The sequence below is a fragment of the Spermophilus citellus genome, assembly GCF_964194105.1.
Source record: "Spermophilus citellus genome assembly, chromosome: 18".
Taxonomy (NCBI): domain Eukaryota; kingdom Metazoa; phylum Chordata; class Mammalia; order Rodentia; family Sciuridae; genus Spermophilus; species Spermophilus citellus.
Genome location: NC_138200.1, coordinates 58,334,191 through 58,356,469, shown reverse-complemented (window position 1 = coordinate 58,356,469; position 22,279 = coordinate 58,334,191). Strand labels below are relative to the sequence as shown.

At 44.1% G+C, this 22,279-nt stretch overlaps 1 protein-coding gene across 3 annotated transcripts in view; it reads right to left on the bottom strand.

Moving 5' to 3' along the window:
* Positions 1-22,279, bottom strand: part of ZNRF1 (zinc and ring finger 1) — a 103,460-nt gene that overhangs the window by 8,022 nt on the left and 73,159 nt on the right. For all 3 annotated transcript variants that reach the window (XM_081273380.1, XM_081273381.1, XM_081273382.1), the window contains exon 2: positions 6,896-6,991. In XM_081273380.1, the coding sequence (XP_081129506.1) occupies positions 6,896-6,991 (96 nt within the window). The remainder of the gene's footprint in view (positions 1-6,895; positions 6,992-22,279) is intronic.

The following is a 22,279-nucleotide window of genomic DNA, read 5'->3' as shown; positions in this document are numbered from 1 at the left end:
CTGGCCATTTCACAAAGCAGTTTTATATACCTTACCAGCCAGCCTGGGTCTGTCACACTGGTGGGAAGTACAGTGTGCAGCTGCCCTACCGGGCTGGCACATGGCAGGAAGCACGTTTCACTGGGACTAGGTTACAAAAGGCTACCTGGAGGTTCCTGGGGGTGAGGAAGAGGTGAGAGGCTTGGAATCTGACTGCACAGGGAAGCCAGCAGTGCCCACACCTAGCCCAGTGCCTAGGGAGTAGCATTCTTGCATGGCAGAAGGTAGGAGGAACACAGATCTGCAAGAGGTCTGCGTGGGCTGAGTAAGACTTCCTGTCCCAATCCCTGGGGCTCTGGGAATCAGCAGCCCCCAGGTGTCCCTGGGTTTGTAGCAAGGACCAGAAAGGCTGAAGCAGAAGCCTGGTGTTCAACCGGTTCCCACTCGACTTCCATACCCATCTGACAGGAACCTGCGGCCCACAGCCACATGCTGAGACCACACTGCAGATGGACTCAAGTGCCAAGGACTTGGCATGCCCAGGACCCAGGAGGAGGGGCTCAACAAATGCTGGATGATGAGAACACAGAGGCAAAGCTGAGCCTTCTGCCTTCGGGTTCTGCCTTTTTCTTATCACCTCTCAAGCTGTTCTCAACCTTCTTGATACCATGTACAAAGCAACCAATGTCACTGGCCTGGCTGGGGTGGTATACTGGATGGTGCCAGTGCCTGTTCTTGCAACCCGACCAGTGAACCAAGTAATAATGGAGGGCAAAGCTCTCTGGAAACCAAGTGGGAGGTGTGATGCCTGCGGCAGACTGGGGTGGAGGTGATGGCATACTTCTCTCTCACCGAGATCAGGGGCAGCATTTCTGGCAGCTGTTTTTGTCAAGGAAAAGAAGTCAAAGAGGAGGGTCGGAAGGAGAAGAAGGAAAAGGGCCCTCATTCCTTTGGGCCAACAACATGGTAGGAGCCTCACAAACAAATCTCAGGGAATCCTAAGAACTTGGGGTGGAGTCTTGGATAAGTTCATGAAGTTGCTAAGTGGCTGTGACTCTCAAGTTCAAGCTCCTTCCACCCTGGCACCCTGCCTCCTTCCATTAAAGGAGTAGGCTACACAGGCCTATTCCCTTAGGTTTCAAAAACACTACACTCAGAGACAGCTTCAAATTTCCCCATTTTTTTGAAGTGTGCATGGGGTCTCAGAAGTAGTAGAGAAACACAAGTGTGTGCTCAGAGTAGGAAGTAGACAGTTCAGACAGAAGGATGACCCTGCTGCCCCCTGGCATGCTAGGCATGGCTCCTCTGCAGAGATCTCTGGCAACACATGCCCCAAGGGACCCCCAGAGCTGCTGGTAGCACAGGAGTTGGGGGAAAGGCTGGTGTGCACTTCTGAGCAGCAGCTGAGAGCAGGACCATGTATACATGTTTGTTTCTTAATGCCTTGTGACAGTGACAACGAAAGTGGGAGCCAGAGGGAGAACACCTAGCAAATGATGCAGGCTCTGTCCCTGGCCTCATTTCCAGTTTATGTGTGGAATACTGGCTGGTCTTGCATCCTCTTTAGTGCAGAGCTGCTGGCCCAGTCTGCTGGAGAGGAGTCCCTAGGGCATGCCCAGGACAGGGCAGCGATACCAATGTCAGGCCTTGCTTGCTCCTTCCATGGGATTCTGGGGTGCTCTACCCTTTAGGCAAAGGGAGATTTTTTTTGTGGTGGTGGTATGGGGGATTGAACCCAGGGACACTCTAGCAATAAGCCATACCCCCAGTATTTCTTTTTTATTTTGAGAAAAAAGTTCCACTAAGTTGCCCAGGATGTCCTTGAACTTGTGATCCTTCTGCCTATCCTCCTGAGTAGCTGGGATTATAGGCATGTGCCACCAGGCCTAGCCAAAAGGGGAAATCTAAAGCGGCAGTGTGCCCTACCAGCAGCACCCCATCCTAACACCTCAGGACTAGAAGGTGCAATCCAACCAACTTGGTGAATTAGGCTGCAATGAGGATAACCCAGAAAGGTGAGCCGACTAAAATGCAGGCCTGGAGTGCTCCATCTTCACAGTTTGCCCACACTTCCACACAGCGTCTTTTCTGGTGTTTTCCCCACTGGCACCAAGTCCCTGCAGGCCTCCCTCCCTCCCACTCCTCATGACCCAGCGGTGGCCAATCTGGCTGGTCAGATGGTCAGAAATGGCTGGCAGCCCTGGATGAACTCCCTCTTCTTTTTCCCCTAGCAGGAGGAACATCAGGACAGACACTGCCACAAATGCCAGGCTCCAGCTTCTGGCCAGCATCTATCAAAAGCTCTGGGCAGAGCCTTGCACAGGGCTGGGTTAACTCCTTGGCCAGGATAAGGCTTTCCTACTCCCAAGATAAGACAGGTTACCTCCATCCCAACATCAGGGTCTCTAATGGTAGGAGACAAAGGAAAAATAAGCACCTATTTGTGCAGGTCTGCCAGCTCAGGGTATCAGAAAACAGGAGGCTTTCTGCTTTTAGGAGAGCCACATTTGCTCAATATGCTTTATAGCATTTCCAGAGAGGGGAGGGCGGGCATGATGAGTCAAGAAGCTGGGCATGGGCCTGGGCCCCTGAACAGAACTGGGAGAAGAGTCTCCTGAAGAAGCACATGTTGGCCACCACACTCTCCTTGACTCTGCTGCAAACCCCCTGTCCCAATGGAACCCCTCAGTGCTGAGGAACCCTGACTGGTCTTAGAACAGCACCCCTAAGCTTTCAGGTGACCCCCCCCATGGAATTGTGATTCTCCTTTGGTAGGGGCAAAAATGAGATCCCTATCTCAGAGCTTGTTCTGCTATCTGAGCAATTTGAAGGTCAAAATTCGTGCGTGTATTTTTCAAAGCAAGTTCGTCTATTCTCAGAGCCACAGAGATGTTGAAAAGGGACAGAAATGAAAAGGCCCATTGAAGCTGTCCACATTTACCCACAACCCAGCCTCCCAACTCCTTCCTCTCTCCTGCATAGCATCTTTATCTGCCAGGAGTCCTATGGATCTAACAATACTTTGGGACCTACACCTTCCCTACCCCTAACCTCTGCTGTTCATAAGCCTCCCCAGCTGGTGTGTGCCCAGGAATACCAGGTGTTGGTCTTCACTTTTTCTTTTAAGTACTGGTTGAACCAGTTAAACTAGTCTTGCCTTTCCTAAGCTTGGAAGAAAAAAAGAAAAAGAAAAAAATCTGGCAGGCAGCTACTGGAGATATTTGGAACTCTCTGCTCAGGCCAACCCCCATAATAAGAAAAATACTACTTCTATCTGTCTCATTTAGGAGGTTTCTACTTTTTTTCTTTGGTGGTCGACTAAATTCCATCTTACATAACCATCATAAATTTTCTAAAACTTGCCCCAATTGTTGCCAGCAACTTTGGAAGGTGAATGTGTGGGGGTGTAGATGGGAAGTCTCCAAGGGCAGTGACCAGGAGTTTCAGTGACTTTTCATGAGAAAACAGAACTTCTTTATCATCTAAGAAAGCCTCACCTTGTGTCCTTTCCAGAAAGATTCAAAGAGTTCACACCTCAGAGACTCCAAATGTCTTTAAAATTTTAAGATAAGGCAATACAAAGCACACGAGGCTAAGGTGATGAGAAATCGTGGTGGAATATATTCCTGGAGAAACCATCTGTGGCCCCAAAGTGCGAGTGCTCCATCTGAACTAGAACAGGCTCCTGGTATGCCCTAGGGACTCCCCTCTTCACACACAAACACACACACACCCCCAGGTTGCAAATGCAGTCTGCCCTACTAAAAAGGGTTAAGCATTTTCAGAAGACAAAGACTGAATATGAGGAGTTCAAGCCACCAAAGCCTCCTTTCCACATTATTCATATACACAGAGGGGCTGGAAATTGAGTCTGAAGCACCTTCATCACTTTCATACAACTCCACTCATAGGATAGGAAGTGACTGGCCTGTGGCCTCTCTGCCTCTGGTGGTAAAAGATTGACTTAAAAAAAAATTTTATACAGTGTCTCACTATGTTGCCCAGGCTGGCCTCAAACCTATGATCCTCCTTGACAAAGCTCCTGAGTAGCTGGGGTTATAGGCGTGCCCATCACACTCAGCAAGGATTGTCTATTGCAAAAGAACCTCAAGTTTATTTTTTATTTTGGTGTTGGGGATTGAACCCAGGGGTGCTTTACTACTGAGCAACATGCCCAGCGCTTTTTAATTTTTATTTTGGGACAGGGTCTCATTAAGGTGCTGAAGCTAGCTTCAAACTTGAAGTCTTCCTACCTCAGCCTTCCAAGTTGCTGGGATTACAAGTGTGTGCTATCATGTCAGGAAAGAGCCTCAAGTTTAAAGACTCTAGCTTACACATATGCACATACGCGCACCCCAGAAAGGTGGCATCTCAAGTAAGATGAGGGGAAAATGAGAAACAGAATAAAAATAGTAGCCCTCGACCTCCAGCTGGCCAATATAAGGGACCCTCCCCTAGGCTGCTGGTGGGAGGGAGACCAGGAGCACCAGACACTCAAGTGCTGACATGGAGGAGTTCCCGGGGACATCTGAAGGTGTCATGGGCAGTTCTCTGGGAGAAGAGCTGGAGACCCTCAATTTCCCATTTTCTGGCATGGTAATGTGGGATCACTCCTAACTCAGGGTGGCCCTGAGAACATTCTGTCCTCCACAGCTATTCCTCAGTTCTTCCTTACAACTCCAAGGGCCAAGTCTGCTATAAGGCATCTTTGTGTTCTTATGACAGCAAAGGCAGTGTCTACAGAGAGGTCTCCCCAGCAACACATAGGACAAAAAAGTCTTCAGGAGGCATCAATACATGTGGGACAGAAGTGAATAAAGCATTTGAGGTTGTGGGTGGGGAGGGCCATGAGACACAGGGAAGACTACTCTCCCTCCATGGTTCCAGACAGAGATGGTCAACAGGGACAAAGCTGAGCTTGAGTATGGGAAGCCTGGAGCACACATAACAATGGATTCAGGAACATGGCGTCCGCCAGTCTCTGGGGAACAAGAAAAGGCTGTCTACTGGGAAAGAAAGGGTTTCCAGATACTAGGCAGGAAATATAGGGAAAGGAAACACCAGGGGTAGAGTCAGGGCATGATCTGCCCTGTAGCTGAGGAAAGCAGGTAGCATTCCGGCCTACAATCTTTTGGCCATGCAAGTTAAGTAAGAGATTTGAGAATACTGGTTGAGTATCCCTAATCAGAATATCTGAAAACCTGAAGTGCCCCCAAAACCTGAAACTTTTTTCCCCCTGGTGTTGAGAATTGAACCCAGGGCTTTACACAGGCTGGACAAGTGCTCTACCATTGAACTAAATCCCCAGTCCCCTGAAATCTTTTGAGTGGTGACATGGCTCCCCCAAATTTCAGATTTTTTGGATTAGAGATGTTCAACTTGTAATGTCTATGTAAATGTCCCCAAATCTGAAAAACTCCCAAATTTGAAACACTTCTGTTCTAAGCGTTTCAGATAAGGGTTACTCAACCTGTGGTAGGATATGTTTTCAGCAGAATTGAGCAGATCAGTCACCGATTTATTTCCCAGAATCAATGGCTGATGCTTTATGTGGGAAGAACATATCTGGTGTGAGGAAAGCCTTTCCAGAAAATGTCCATTGTTAGGATGGGGGCAAGGAAAAACAAGTCTTCAGACTCTGAGATACCATAACTCTTCTAGTCCCTGCTCTGACTTTTTTTTTTTTTTTTTTTTTTTGGTGCTGGGGATTGAACCCAGGGCCTTGTGCATGCGAGGCAAGCACTCTACCAGCGGAGCTATTTTCCCAGCCCCCCTGCTCTGACTTTAATTTGAGAGGCTGGGCCTACTGCAGGGTTGGCCAACACCCATGAAGTTCTCTGATGAACAGAATTTGGAGATCAGTTTAAAGACATAAGAATGGACAACCACAGTGCCCCAGCAGTATAAGCTAAGCGGCACTATGCCATCTATCTGGAAAACTGCCATAAGAAGCCTATGGAAGGCCTTGCCTCTCCCACGACCACTGCCAACCATGTGTCAGGCTCTGTGCTAAGGTAAGGGGTTTTCTGTGTAATATATCTTAGGTCTGAGAATCCCATGGATGAGGGAATACTATCACCATTTTATGGACCAGAAAACTGAGGCCCTACTATGCTAAGCAACTTATCTGATATAATAGTGAGTGGTAGAGGAAGGTCCAAACTCAGATCAGCTGAACTCTGAATCTTTACTCATAGTATACCAGGCAGTTGTTGACACTTTTTTGTCCCTGGAGATGTTAGGGAGACTTGAATGTCACAGAATCCTGGGCTCCATGATCCCCCCTCCTGCTATACTCACTGCTTAGTTTCAAGGCAGCCTCCAAGGTAGGAAGCCTTGGTGGAGCATTGAGGCTGTGTGACAGCACTTGAATCCATAAAGGGTGTCCTTAGATTCACTGATTCCCTCATGCTCTCTGCTGCAGGAAGTCAGAGGGCTTAATCAGGTGTTCACCTGAGTTGCAAAGTGAGGTGATGACCAGGCTTCCAGTATCCTGTGCATACCACCAGCGCACAGGCTCCAATTCCCCAGGGAGGGACAATGCTCCTGCTAGGCCCCTTTGCTGGCTTTTAGAGCGAGTCTGGCTATCTTGGGGCCTGCTATGGTCAGGTGTGCAAAGGGTGAAAGAATGGGTATGTCCCTCAACTAGAGTCCATGAAACAGAAGGGGTAGAAGGAAGATTATTGACGAAGCCCTGAGAGCTTTCACGGTGCCATGGACCTGACCCTGGGCCTACCTTTCTTGGCCCATTTCTTTGCCACTAACTTGAACTCCCAGCTCCCTGAAACAACAGGTTTCTTACCACCATGTAGGCATTCCTGCCATAAGGCGAATAAAACTCTGTACAGTTCCCCTCAATCAGAGGCTCTCCCAGAACTGGCTATACCCACAACAACCTCAGGAGGCCAGCCCTTACCATTGTATGAGAGGCGAGGTTTGCTCAGACACATTATAAAGTGCATTTCCATCTCATCAGAAGCCACAGACTTGGAGCAAATGGGGCACTTGAAACCTGAAAGAGAGGAGAACAGAATGAAATGTCTTCTCCAAATCCAAAGGATCTACAATAAATGTAGACACACTCAAATGATGACGGCTATGTAGGGGTAGCATCAACATGGACAATGACAATCTAGACCAACATGACTGTGGTCTTTCCATCACAGCCTTTTGGCTCCCAGTTTTCTCTAAGGCTCTCCTGTCATATACCCTTTGATAATGTTAAACAGAGGTCACCGATATGTGGTCTTAGCTTAATTTTCTTCATGACCCTTTCTCAATAGGGTCTAGTAGACAACAAGGATAGAGGAAGCAAATCAAGACAGCTGAATAATCAATCTTTTTCTATGGGGGCTACTGGGGACTGAACTCAGGGGCACTCGAACACTGAGCCACATCCCAGCCCCATTTTGTATTGTATTTAGAGACAGGGTCTCACTGAGTTGCTTAGTGCCTTGCCTTTGCTGAGGCTGGCTTTGAACTCATGATCCTCCTGTCTCAGCCTCTTGAGCTGCTGGGATTATAGGCATGCGCCAACATGCCCAGCCTGAATAATCAATCTTTGAATAACAAAGAATTTAATATTTTTCTGCCTCACAGCCTTCAAACCATTTGGCTAGATCACCCTTGGGAGGAATTACCATAGTCATTGGCACCTCCATCCCTCAACCTGCTCAGACTCCTCACCCACCCAGCCAGGCAGCACCTTCATTCCTCACCCAGCACACCCTGTGCCTCCTTCATGGCTAAGGCAGCTGTCTTCTGGGAAGGAAAGCAGCAGTGTAGCCCTCCAAAAGTGCTTCCAAATGTCACCAAGCGAAATAGCTATTTCGAGGTGCCAGGTGAACACAGGGTTTCATGATCTGCTATTTTGTTCCCAGGGAAGTTTGGACCATTTATATTCCCAAAGGTTTCATTAGCACTGTTTCAGTACTAGTGAATTCTGGTCAAGCATCTTTTGTGTTGAACTCAATGCATTAAGTAAACCTAATCCCTAGATTCTTTTTTTTTTTTTTTTTTGGTTATCCTGGGGCTTGAACTCAGGGGCACTTTACCACTGAGCTACTTCTTCTTACTAAGTTGCCAAGGTTGGCTTTGAATTTTTGATCCTCCTGCCTAAGCCTCCCAAGTCACTGGGATCACAGGTGTGCACCACTATGCTTGGATCCCTAGTTTTCCTTTCTTTTTTTAATACAATAGAAACGAATATTTTCAATCTTTTCCATTTTACTTTTATTGAAATAATTGTTAAATGGGTCAATTCTTTTCCATGTAAATTCTACCAAAAAGATTCACTGCTATTGAAAAGTTATTTATTTATTTGCATCAGTTTATACATAACACAGCTTTTCTTTCGTGACTATGATTCCTACTTGCCCATCTGTACTTCCTAATATGGCATATCTAATTCCTTATGTGAAGATTTCACACTCCTGTTACTTTTTGGTCAAATTTTTCATCCACAATTTTATTTGATGTTGGTAATGACTGTCTTTAGTATTAGTTATGAAACGGATAAAAGGCCAAGCACTCAAAATTGACAGTTGTTGGTCTCAGAACAGAGAAGAGTTCATACCTTCCCAGTGTTCTTCCTGTGGCTACTTCCCTCATCTGTGTGGAAAGTTGTGACTGGGGTGGGTGGCACTGAGGTAGGAAGCAAGCTGGCACAAGCATTTGCTTCACGTCTCCCAAATACTCTTTTTTTCCAGTGACAATGCTTTGAACTACAGAACCAAACAGTAAATTCAGGGCCTGGTTAACTATGGTCAAAGTGGACACTTCACTCTACGGAATGGTCCCCAATCCCTTAAGACCTTCCCTCAAAGATTATCAATATCTAAGCATCTCAGCTAAAAAGCCTTGGAAATGGTACCAATCCAGGGACTCCAGACAATTTTTTTTTTCATTTCTGACCTCTGCACAGTTAAAAAAACCAAAAGACTGAAAAAATAACTTAGGAGTAAAGAGAGTGGTATTCCACCCCCAATTTTCTGGTAGAATTGGTTCTAAAATGCACCAGACTGATTATTTTATAATCCAGTTTAAAAATGTGCAGATCCAGTGCCACATACACAATGGAGAGATGAGGAATGAAGATGCTCCCAGAATGAAGATGCTCTTCATTTCTAACCCCAGTCCCTTGGTGTTCTCACAGTGTTGTGGTTTTTTTCCAATTCAAAAGAACAAGGTTTTGTAAACTTTAAGTGGCTACAGGACACCTGCACTTTGAACTTGCTAAGTTAGTATCCTGCTTGCAGACTGAGGGCTGAGACTGTGGTAGCACGGAGGGAGGTACTCTTCAAGGTCCTTTTGAGGTGTTCAAAGTAATCTTTTACCAGGAAAAGCCTTACACTTCCCCACTTTCCTGATAACTTAGAATAGATGCTCGGTTACCCAATATAAGCATATGCACTCCCTGTATTCCAGTGTGGTTCCTTGAGTGCAGAAGGGGGGGGTCAATTTATAGGTAAGGTGTTGGCAAGTAGGCCACCCAAAAAGAAGGTCTACCAGGACATGTCACCAAATGTGTATGTCATGGGGGAAAAAGGATCAGAGCAACCCTCTCATTATACAGAGGAGAGAATAGGCCCCAGTGAGGCCTTGGAGTCTTGAAAGGTCATATGAGTGACATGGTAAAGCCAAGACTAGACTTCTTACCTCTGAGCCCAAAGTTCTTCCACTAGGGAAGAAAGAGTTAGCCACAGCGTTTTAAGAAAGAGGTAGGGGCTGGAGTTGTGGCTTAGAGATGGAGTGTTTGCCTAGCACACATGAGGCACTGGGTTCAATCCTCAGCACCACATAAAAACAAAACGGAGGGAGGAAGGAAGGGAGGGAGGGAGGAAGGTTTGGAGGCTGAGAATGCAGCTCAGTGGCAGAATGCCTGCCCACTTCCCTCCATGCATGAGGCCCGGGATTCAATTCCTGGCACTGCAAAAAAGAAAAAAGAGGTAGACTGGGAGATGTTGCCTCTGGAGAGGAAGAAGCTTGGTGACAGGAGGCCTGCATTTTAACCAAAGGGAGGTTAGTGCCCCGGGGTGCTTTTGTTATGTGTTATTTTGTGAAGGCTCACAAAATAACCCTATGTAAGTGGGAAATGGGAAGATGACCCAGGTGTTCCAGCTTCAAGACCCCAGCAACTAATCTACCCCTTGTGGACCTTAAACTCCTCATCTGAAAGATAGGGGAATTCATTTTACTCTTGCAAGGATTAAATGAAACAAGAAACATGGAAGTACTGTGAAAAGAAGTGAACCAAACGTAGGTGGTAGAATCATCATTGGGCCAGGTGGCACTGGATGGGACAGGAACGAACAAAAGGGTTAAAGGAAGGACTTAGGATAACTGCGGTCTATGGTGATGTACTTGTAGGACCCTGAACAAAGGAAGACTGGCCACAGGCCAAGCAGTCTGCTGGAAGTGGCCAGCAGCCACATCTCTGCTGGATCCCACAGTTTCCTTTGAACTTCTAGAGCACTGTGCACGGCTACTGGCACTTTCCATACCGCCAATGTGGAAACAACAGTCGATTTAACCTCTACGGCACCACCTCTTGCATATGATGATAAAGAAATAACACTTTGCCATTTATTGACTTATTTGTATGGACAGTCACTGTCCAAAAAGGATTTACATGCCTTCTCATTGCAAGGTAAAAATAAGGTAGGTGCTGTTATTAACTCTGTTTCACAGACAAAGATATTGAGGACCACAAGATTAAAGAAGCTGTTCTAGGTTAATGCAGCTAGAAACAGCCAGAGCTAGGACACGACCAGAGAGTGCCCACAGAGCTGGCACTTCTGTGCCACTGCTGGCTAGCACAGAAAGAGGAGTCACATGGCAAAACGAACACAGACATGGTCTTAGTGAATACTCATTTCAAACCTTAAAACATGTCGTTGCATTTCTCCTGAAGTACCCATGGTTCTGAATAATCCCATCACAATGGTGAATTTAGTTAATTTTTCTGGGAATTCTGTTAATGTGGAAGAACAGAGTTCTGCTTTCCACTTGGCACTGAGCCTACAGTACTGGTTAAGATGTTGGGTTTACAAATTACCTTTTAAATGGAAAATAAAAGAAAAAAGAGGGACAGAAAAATACAGAGAGCTAAGGGAAAAAAAACTAATGTCCCCACTTTCTTTCCTGAAAGGTCATCTGATGATCACGACGGATTCTACTACTCTACTGCCCCAATCTTTTCTCGTAATTGTCCAGCCTTGATTCAGCACCAATAGCCCTATGGAATGATAAATACTGTGATGTTTGTGAGCTATCTGAAGGTAAAATATCTAGGAAATTTTGATTCCATTTGGAAAGAAGTCTGTACCAAATGAAAAACAGCCCTGCAAACAAAAATAAACCAATGATCTGCAGAGTAATCCAGTTCACATGACTCTGTCAAATTTTCTCAGAGGCCTCAGAAGCACTTGGGAACAGTGAATCAGGGAGGCTTTACATTCCTTCAAGAGAAAGCCTCAGGTAGGCTCTTCAGAACTCTCAAATTGTTCTTAGATCAGATGCTGCCTGGTATACCCTGGAGGCAGGGGAAGAGAAGCCAGCCCTCCAAGGCCTTCAGGTGCCTGTCCACCTGTATTTGTTACATGTCTGCCACTAACATGGAGGGAGATGTCAGCTAGCTCAGGCTTGCTGGCCAAGTCTGACCCTCATTCACCTTAAGCCACTGTCTCTTGCATCAAACTGAGGCAAAGGTAGGAACTTGGTTCCTGTCCTTTTCTGCCAGTGTCTCAGAATGAGGAAGAACTGTCTGACAGTACCGTAGGTAACTTATCTGTGATGGTCCTATTCTGTGCTGGTGGCTTGATAAAGCAAATGATGATATAGGATTTCACTGAGAGTAGCCAAGAGAGTAATGCTAATGAAGACCTCATTTCTTTCCTTTTTCTTATCATCAGATAGGTTGTTTCTACATCCAGAAGAATGGAGGAGAGTCCAATTCATCAGGCACTATGCTTACATGGGGAATACCTTGCTATTTTGACATCTACCAAAGACCAAAGCTCCTAAGAGAAGACAAGTTTGTCCTTGTCCCTGGTGACAGTTTTAGTGCCAGGTCAAAGGAACGGCCCATTGGTAGGTAATTCCAAGAACACTCAGAGTCATGTGCATTGACAAGCATCTTCCTGGGTCAGGTGCCCTGGTCCTCAGACATCACCAGGGTCCTTCCCATCTCCTGGTGCAATTAAGGAAGGATGGGTCAACAAGATCCAGTCAGAAGAACTCTCCTAAACCATTATAACACTCAGCTTATAATATAAGTTAGTTTTTGAGCTCTGGGGACCAATATACTTCTCATTATCCGAAACTGCTACTTTCTCCTTTAAGACCTGATTTCCCCTGGCAGGACCGTGTGCCGACTGCATGTTGCTCCAGTTTTCTCCCCCTCCTTCTCCTCCCTCCCTATGCTGATGCGCTATTTTAATGGCTGCCCCAGTTCTGCTTGTCTCTGGGATCACCTAAAGGTAGAAGAATCAAAAGAAGCAACCAGGGTAAAGGAAGATGATCACCTCACTGGGGCAGGCCTCCTGTCTGGGGGAAGAGGAGATATGCGGACTCCTCTCAGCCTGGAGCTCCAAGAGCAACTCCCCCAACTCTGTTCTTACAGGTCAGTTCCCAGTTGCCAACTCTGATCTCTCCCTGTCACATTCTTGTGGGGCTTAATGTCAATAAAATGGGACTTGACCAAATGAATTTATTAAACACGATTTATTACAAATAGAGAGAGGTAACATGGTATGACTTTGGTAAAGGTATTACATTCTTCATCCACAGACACAAATACATTTTCCTACAAAAAACAAATGTACAATTTATCAATTGCTGAGTGTCTCCTGGAGAACATTTTGAACTGAGGAAAGGCGCTCAGAATTGATCCCAGTGCCTGACACATGCTAGGCAAGCGCTCTACCACTGGTTTTTGTCTCTTTCAATACCTCTCTTCTAGACTCAGTTTCTGTAGTTTTGTTCTAGGGCCTGGGGGCTCACCTATTTCTCCAGGAGACAAAAGAAGATATTTGAAGAGACCTAACACTGACAGCTAAAATCAATTTGTGTATGTGTGTGTGCATACCTGTTGTGATAGTTAATTTTATGTGTCAACTCGACTGGGTGATGGGGGCCCAGATATTTGGCTAAATATTGTTTCTAGGTGTGTCCATAGAGTGTTTCCAGATGAGGCTGGCATTGGAAGTGGCAGACTATACAAAGCAGACTGCCCTCCCCAATAGGAAGGCCTCATCCAATCTGTTGAGGGCCTGAATAGAATAAAAAGGCAAGAAAGTGAAACTTTGCTCTTGTTCTGCCTGAGTGCTCCAGTTAGGACATGAGCCTCTTCCTGCTCTTGCACCATCAGCTCTCCTGGTTCCTGAACTCAGGCTGGAAATGTTTCATTACTTCTGGGGTCTCCAGTTTGCAGGTGATAGGCTAGGACTTCTCAGCCTCTGTAATTATATGAGCCAATTCCTTATAATAATTCTCTTCACATAGAGGTTCTGTTTCTCTGGAGAACCCTGTCTAGTAAAATGTGAAACAATAAAATTTAAAAGACTGACGATGCCACGTGTTGGTAAGGATGTGGAGCAACTGGAACTTTCATATATTGTTGAGGAGTGTACAATGATAACCATTTTAGGAAAAGGTCATATTTTTCTTTTTCTTTTTTAAAATTTTATTTAGATGTTGATGGATCTTTATTTTATTCATTTATTTACATATATGTGGTGCTCAGAATTGATCCCAGTGCCTCACACATGCTAGGCAAGCGCTCTACCACTGAGCACAAGCCCAGCCACAAAGGTCATGCATTTCTTTATAAAACAAACATACTCTCAGTCTGTGAGCTAAGTAATTTCTCGTGTATATATTTACCCACCTCCAAATGAAAACATGTCTGCAAGTAGACATTTACAAGAATGTCTATCACAGCTGTATTATGGACAGCCAAACTGGCCATTAATAGAATGGATAAAGAATCTGTGGAATGTTCATTTAATACAATGGAAAACTACTCAGCAATAACAGGCAACAAGCTACTGACACATGCAACAAATTGGATGAACATTAAAGACATGCCAAGTTGGGGCTGGGATGTGCTCAGTGGTAAAGCACTTACTTGCCTAGCATGTGCAAGGCCCTGGATTCAATCCCTAGCACCTCACACACATAGAAAGAAACAAACAAAAAACAAAAGAGCACACAGGATGATTATAATTATTATGGTAAGTTCTAGAACAGACAAAACCAATTGATCGTGGGGGAAAAAAAAAAAAAACAATGGTTGTCCCTAGAGGGTAGGAGATTGAGAAAGTGATGAAAAAACTTTCTAGGGTGATAGGAGTATTCTATATCAAGAGAAGGGTTTGGAGTATATATACATGCATTAATTTGTAAAACCTTATCAAATTTGAGATTTTTTGTTTGCAAATTTTGCCTCAATCAGAAAAAAACACAAAAAAATACAACTACAGTTAATGACATATCCACTGAAGCTTTTAGAGGGAAGTGTACTGATGGCTGCATTAAAAGGAAATACATTAAAAAAAAAGACATATGGATTAAACTTCTTCCAACTTTTCTATGTATTACAAATTTTCATGATGAAACACTGAACAAAAGCATCAAGCAGGAAGCTGTGTTGTGAAGAGAAAGCAGGGAAAAAAAGGTGTGTGTGTGCTGGCTAAGGTAAATTTAGTGGTCAGGAAAGGCTCTAAGGAGGTGACAGGTAAGCTGAGACCTTGATGCATTAGACCAGCAAGGGTGGAGCATCTAGGCATCATAACAAGGACAGTGGGAGACACATCTGAATCCTTGCATACACTCAGAATACCTTTCTTTCACTGATGGCTGGGTACAGGATTCTTTTGCTCTTGCACCATCAGCTCTCCTGGTTCCTGACTCAGGCTGGAAATGTTTCATTACTTCTGGGGTCTCCAGTTTGCAGGTGATAGGCTAGGACTTCTCAGCCTCTATAATCATGTGAGCCAATTCCTTATAATAACTCTCTTCACATAAAGGAATATTCCTTTTATCTTTAGTGATATAGAGATGAAATTCCACCATCTTCTAGCTTCTTAGTGTTGCAAATAAGAAATCTGGGGGCCAATGTGATTTTTCCCCCTTTGTAAATTATCTGTTCCCCTGGCCTGAAAGCTTGAAAGATTTTTCTCTTCATCCTAAGAGTTCAAAATGTTACCAGGATATGCTAGGTGTATCTTTTCTCATCAGTTATACCTTTCAGTATGCAAACTCAGGTCTTCCTTCTTTTACAGAATTTGTTTTTCCTGTTTTATCATTTCCTTAGTGATTAGTCATGAATGCTATTTACTGATTATTTCTACCTTTCCTTCTTCAAGCTATACAGTACAACTATATTTGCCTGCTCCCTTTGAAGTTAAGGGTAGGTTTACTGTCTTAGCCAAAAAAATGTGAGTAGAAGTAATGATACACATCCAAGAAAACTTCAAGAGCCAGTGCATGATTCACCACGCTATTTGCAATGCTGCAGTGGTCAGGAAAGAGGTGTTGAGACAAAGCCTGGTAGCCTGGTAGCTTTGGGTCCCTGGGTAACTGTTGAGAGCCACAGCCCAAGGGGCCCCAGCAAACTTCCAGCTGATTGGCTCACTGTGGCCCCAGCAAACTTCCAGCTGCCAGCTGATTGGCTCCTTTGTGATGATGCTCATTGGGCTATTTCCCCGCCTTTCAGACCACGGAGCTGCTCATTGGGGGACTCTTTTGGCTCCGCCCATGCGACCCAGCCAATTGGCCTCAAGAGCAGGAGGAGTGGGGGGGTTGAGAGGCTCGTGGGAAGCCGGTGGTGGCAGTTGGGCTCTGAGGGAATTCCTGAAGAGCTCCTGTGGAGCAGCCTGTGTGTTCTAAAAATAAAGTTCGTTTCTGCTTGATAAGTGGATCATGAATTGTGCCCAGCCAGACTTCGGCAAGTAACAACAGTGGACAAAGTCCCCCTCCTGTCCTGCTGCACACTGCTGCACTAGGAAAATAAATGCATGTGCTAAGCTCCTAAGCTGAAAAGACTCTTGGTTACTATGTCATAATCTAGTCCTCATCTTCCACTACTTTTGTCAAGTATCTCTTCCTCCATAACTTCTCTTACATTGTCTCTGGAGTTTTCTAACTCCCTCCGGGCCCTGCTGGCCTGCTCCTCTACTTGGTTTAAAGAGGTAATAATTGGCACTGGGCATGTATTCTAGCCACTATCTTCCCAGAATGTTGTCTGCTTGGATATTTATATTCTGCTCTTTAAATATACATAATTTCTTGAATCAATAATAATCTATATACTTATCATTTTCAATGTCTGCATTCCATATTGATAAGCTAACATACTGTGCTTAGTCATTTCTTCTATTGAGTGTCAGGATTCCCAACTTGTATCTACTACACGAATTCTCACAGGAGTGATGATGTCCATTCTTTACTCTTTGCACACTATATTCCACCCCCAACATTTTCTGTTTCCAGATTCTGTGCTGACTAGTTTGAAGGAAAGATACCAGAAATTAGAAAACCCAGACTTTGCCAGTTACCAGCCAAGTGACCTCATACAAGCTATTATAATATCTGCAGTGCTCTGCTTACTGTCCAGAATTGCTTTAAAGCCCAACCAAAGATGGATGCATGAACGTCAAGTAGGTAAGGCAATGTGAAATGTGGAAAGGCCCTCTTATTGGTTGAATTGGTATTGCTCTAATATACTGACGCTTGCTGATAAACCTACCGATTCAAGGAAATTCATAAATTCTTCATGCAAAAAGTGAAAAATGAGTTGTATGTATGCAAAGTATTTTGTAGATTCTGAGATGTCATCATTTGATCACTTATGAGAGCCATCATTATGAACCTTTGGCAGTAGGAGGGGAGGCTGCCAATTATAACTTTAAGATATGACTATGTGGCATATCTTGATTTTACAGTTGTTAAATTTGGGGCTGGAGATGTGGTTTAGTTTAGTTTAGAACACTTGCCTAGTATGCATGAGTTCAATCCCCAGCACTGCAAAAAGAACAAAAAAGGGGAAATAGAGTTGTTAAATTGTGAGATGGATATGCCTTTAAGCCAATGAATATATGAAAAATACATACTTGAACAAATATATAGACTCAATCACATACCACATAAAGCTATTCCTGCTCATTTGCTGCAAACCAGAACAGGCTCAGTGAAGATATCGACATGCAGAACAGAGGGAAGAACTGTACAGTGTGCATGTAAAGGTACACAGAGTATCCAGATGTCAAACCCACACTGCCAGCCAGCAAGTCCAACTTGCAGCAGCAGCATTCCAGCCACTTGAAGAACAGGAAAAGCATCTGCCAGCAGCAGGAGCTCTGGCGATCTACTGGCTCTCTTCCCTTGACCCTGTAACTCATTTCTTCCAGAGAGAAGAAGGACTGCTTAGGAGGGAAAGGACTGGAGGCAGGGATAGAGACCTGAAGGTCTGACTGACCCTGAGCAGGTACAAGAACATAAAAACCTTAATGTGAGTGGGAATCAAGTTTCCAACTACTGGCTAACATGGATGTTGACTTATAATTCCTTGTCACCTGGCTGCCACTATTGAACAAGTTTAGGGGCATCCAATTAAAACTCCAAAAGTGTGGATCTAAAGGTCTCCAGGGGAACATTTGGCTTGTATTTTGGAGATTTCTTATTTAAAGGATGGGCCATCTGTTCAAAGAAGATTGTTCAGTATCCAAAGGATCATGCCAGAACTACTTCTAGTTCTTAGACATTAGAGATTACCTAAAAGGAAGGCAATGGGGATAGATCTGGTCAGGAAATGTTTAGTTATTTAACTGAATACCTTGTTCTTGTTAAGTTGCTGAGGTTGTCCCACCTCCATTTCAATCCCCAACATACCATGCACCTATGCTCCTCTGACCTATATTCATAACCACTGCTGGAGTGGATTTTATAGTGTTGGCGCAATGTCCAAGAACACTCTTTAAGGCAACAATAAAAACTGGTCTTTAAGGCTGGTATTGTGGCACATGCCTATAATCCCAGCAACTATGGGAGGGTGAGGCAGGAGGACTGCAAATTCAAGGCCAGCCTCAGCAATTTAGCAAGACCCTATCTCTTAATAAAAATTTAGGGAGAGGTGCTGTAGCTCAGAGGCAGAACACTTCCCTAGAATGTGTGAGGTACTGGGTACAATCCTTAGTACCACATAAAAATAAACAAATAAAATAAAGGCATGCTGTCCATCTACAACCACTAAAAAAAAAAAAAAGGCTGGGGCTATATAGCTCAGTGGTAAAGTACCTCTGGGTTCAATCCCCAGTACCAAAACAAACTATCAAAAAACTGGTCTTTAAGCAAAAAAGGCAAGGATTTGTGGACTTTTTCTACATTACAAAAGAAAGGAGAATCACTTCCTCCAGCTTGAGGGTGACATTGCTGGGCAGGACATCAACCTTGCAGGTTGAGCCTTACTCATAGCAGGTGACCTCAGCGACTTTTCCAAAGAAACCAAACTAGCCTGGGAAGTGCCCCGCAGCAGGCTTGCTTCTCCACTGGATATAGACTGCTTTCCAACTCATGGGTCTTTATTGATCTAGTTAAAACCATACCCTTCAACTAGCTTTCCACTTTTTTTTTTAAATGGGGAAATATGGGGGCACAGAGACGGGGAGAGGGAGAGAAACAGAATGAATGTGTGCACATGTATGTTTGGGGGTATGGCTGGAGGAATAAAGGAGAGTTAGAGAAGGGAAAAGGACAAAGATGGGAAATCTTACAAAAATATCTACACAGAATCAATAATTTATTTCTGGGTTTCTAAAGGCAGTGTCCACTCCACTGGAATTTTTTACTGACAAGAAAGAAAATGCTTGAACACACCATTAGATCATATTCAGCAGAGTATCTGACTCACTAGCCAATGGATGTGACATTATGATCTAAGTGACTGTTTATACAAGACCATTTGCTTCACACCGTGTAACTTACATCTATTAATGATGACAGGCCTGGCCTTCATATCACTGGAGGTACACTAGAAGGTTCTTCCATGGCTCCTACTATAATCCCAGGTTGCAGAACACATGCTGCTGTGTTCATTTCACAATAGCTACCGCTCAGGCTTGGGCCCTAGCAAGGCTGCAGACTGGTTTCTTGCTTGAACCTCGACCTGGCCCCTTCTCATCAAAGCATCCTCTGCTCAGCTGTACCTCCAACACTGAAGCAGATGGAGGCAGGAACTCGGAGAACATGGTCCTGTAGGCCACAACTGTGTTTTGAAATGGCACCTACAGAAGAAGCCAAAAGAGTAGGACAGAGTTGTTTTGAAAGCTCAACAACAGGGCAGCGATCAGCCCTATCAAAGGAACTATCAGGGTTAAAAAAAAAAGCCTTCATGCTTCAGGCCTTGCTTTTTTATCATCCATGACTACAATGATCACTGAGGAAAAGGTGGGAAGACCCTAGAGAGATATAAAGTACAGACCAAAAGGTAGAAAGGAATTTCCCAGACACATCCATGAGACACAGCACAAATTAGAAGGACAATGAAATCTAAGGTTCCTAAAATAGTGCATGACCTCCACACATGGTGGTGAAGTGTATTACTGTATTGTTTTTCTTCTCTGGTGCAGTTATTTGAATCTGGTACATAAGAATGGGAGGGCAGACAGTGGAAGCAAGAAGGGTAGAGGGCAGACTTCAACATGGTAGGAAGAACATGAGGACACCTCATAAATTTTCAGTAATGGCGAAAGTTCCAATATTAACAAAGCCAAGGATCTCCCAATGATAATAAGTAATCTGGCTAGAAAGTGAAAGGTGTGTGATACAATGTAACAGAGTCAAGCATGTCTCAACAGACAAAGAATTACCCTAGTAAGCAGTCTCTGAATTAGATCTTAGAAACATATTATGAGAGGACCACATAAAATGGGAATTCCTTGGTCATTTTGACATTTCACCTTGAAGAATAGTTTTACATTGATTTTGACATTCCCTCATTTCAAGTCAGCACACTGACTTCCCTGAATATAGGCTTCAGGAACAGAAATATTGACAGATATCATTTATTCAAATACCTCCATCTATTCAGGAGGCTAGAGGCAAAGTATCACAAATTTGAGGCCAGTCTGGGCAACTCAGTGAGACCCTATGGAAAGAATGAAAAAACAAGCAGCCACTAGAACAGAAAAAACACTGCAAAGGTGCAGTGGCATATATTTGTAATCCCCCCCCCCTCCCCAACTTGGGAGGCTAAAAGGCAGGAGGACTGCAAGTTCAAGGCCAGCCTCAGTAACTTAGTGAGGTACTAAGTCAACTTGAGACCCTGTCTCAAAATAAAATATAAAAAGGGCTGGGGATGTGGCTCAGTGGTTAAGTGCCCCTGGGCTTAATCCTCAGTTAAAAAAAAAAAAAAGAACAGAAAAACGCAGATCTGGACTCAGGACTCAAGTATTCAAGTGCTACTTCTTTCATTATAAGTAATGTGGCCACTTCACCTTCCTGAGATTCCATCCTTTTTTTTTTCTTTTTAAAATTTTTTAGTTGTAGATGGATACAATACCTTCATTTTATTTATGTGGTGCTGAGGATTGAACCCAGGGCCTCACACATGCAAGGCAAGTGCTCTACCACTGAGTCCCAGCCCCAGCCCCGAGATTCTATTTTCTTATCTTCATTACAGAAATTTAAACAACCTAACAATTGAATGAGAACATATGTACATAACTGTACAAGTGTGTTGTAGGAAGAATAAAGGTCCTCAAAGACATCTACATCCTAATCCCCAGAGCTGCAAATGTTACTTTACATTCAAAAGGACTACGCAGATGTGATAAATTAAGAATTTTATACTAGATGTGGCAGCACACACCTATAATCCCAGCAACTCAGGAGGTTGAGACAGGAGGATGGCAAGCTCCAGGCCAGCCTGCAGCGAGACCCTGTCTCAAAAAAAAAAAAAGAAAGACTGGGGATATAGTTCGGTGGTAAAGTGCTCCTGGCTTCCATTGGGGGAAATATATATATATATATATATATTTTTTTTTTTTTTTAAATGGGGGAGATTATCCATATTGGCCCAATGTAATTGCCCCAGCTCTTACTAGAGAGGTTGGAGAGACATAGGAGATAAGGACTTGGAAGCAGTTAGAGAGAAATTTGAAGATGTTACATTTTAGCCTCTAGAGGCTGAAAAGGCAAAAAATGGATTTCCTGGAGGAATGCAACCTTGACAATACCTTGCTTTTAAAAGCCTAGTAAGTGGGGCTGGGATTGTGGCTTAGTGGCAGAACACTTGGTTAGCATGTGTGAGGCACTGGGTTCGAGTCTTAGTACCACATATAAATAAATAAAATAAAGGTTCATCTACAACTTAAAAAAAAAAAAAAGCTTAGTAAGGTAGGCAGGCTTGGTGGTATACACCTCTAATCCTAGTGGCTTGGGAGGCTGAGACAGGAGGATCACAAGTTCAAAGCCAGCCTCAACAACTCAGTGAGACCCTGACTCTGAATAAAATACAAAAAAGGACTGAGGATGTGGCTCAGTGGTTAAGCGCCCCTGGGTTCAGTCCCTAGTAAGGTCAATTTAGTTTTCTAATTAATTAATTTCTAATTTAGTATTTATTTATTTATTTTTACTGGGCATCAAATTCAGGGCCTTCCGTGTCCTAGACAAATGCTCTGCCACTGAGCTACCTCTCAGCCCAGTTAAGCTCATTTGAGATTTTTCACCTCCAAAAAATGTTAAGAAAATAAATGTCAGGCTGGGTGTGATGGTTTATGTATGTAATCCAAACTATTCAGGAGGATAGAGGCGAAGTATCACAAGTTTGAGGTCAGTCTGGGCAACTCAGTGAGACCCTGTCAAAAAATAAAAAATAAATAAAAAGGACCCAAGAAGGTGGGTGTGGTGGTAGATGCCTGTAATCCCAGGGACTTAGAAGGCTGAGGTAGGAGGACTGCAAGTTCAAGGCCAGCTTAGCAATTTAGCAAGACCCTATCTCAAAATAAAAAAATTTAAAAAAGGGTTGGGGATGTAGCTTATTTAGTGGTAAAGTGGCCTGGGTTCAATTTCCAATATTAAAAAAAAAAAATGGGGTGGGGCTAAGGAAATAGTTTAGTGGTAGAGTGTTTATCTAATATGCACAAGGCCCTGGGGGAGGGAGGGAGGGAGGGAGGGAAGGAAGGAAGGAAGGAAGGAAGGAAGGAAGGAAGGAAGGAAGGAAGGAAGGAAGGAAATATATGATCAAATTTGTGGTAATTTCTTATAGCAGTAAAAGGAAACTAATACAATGGCATAGGAA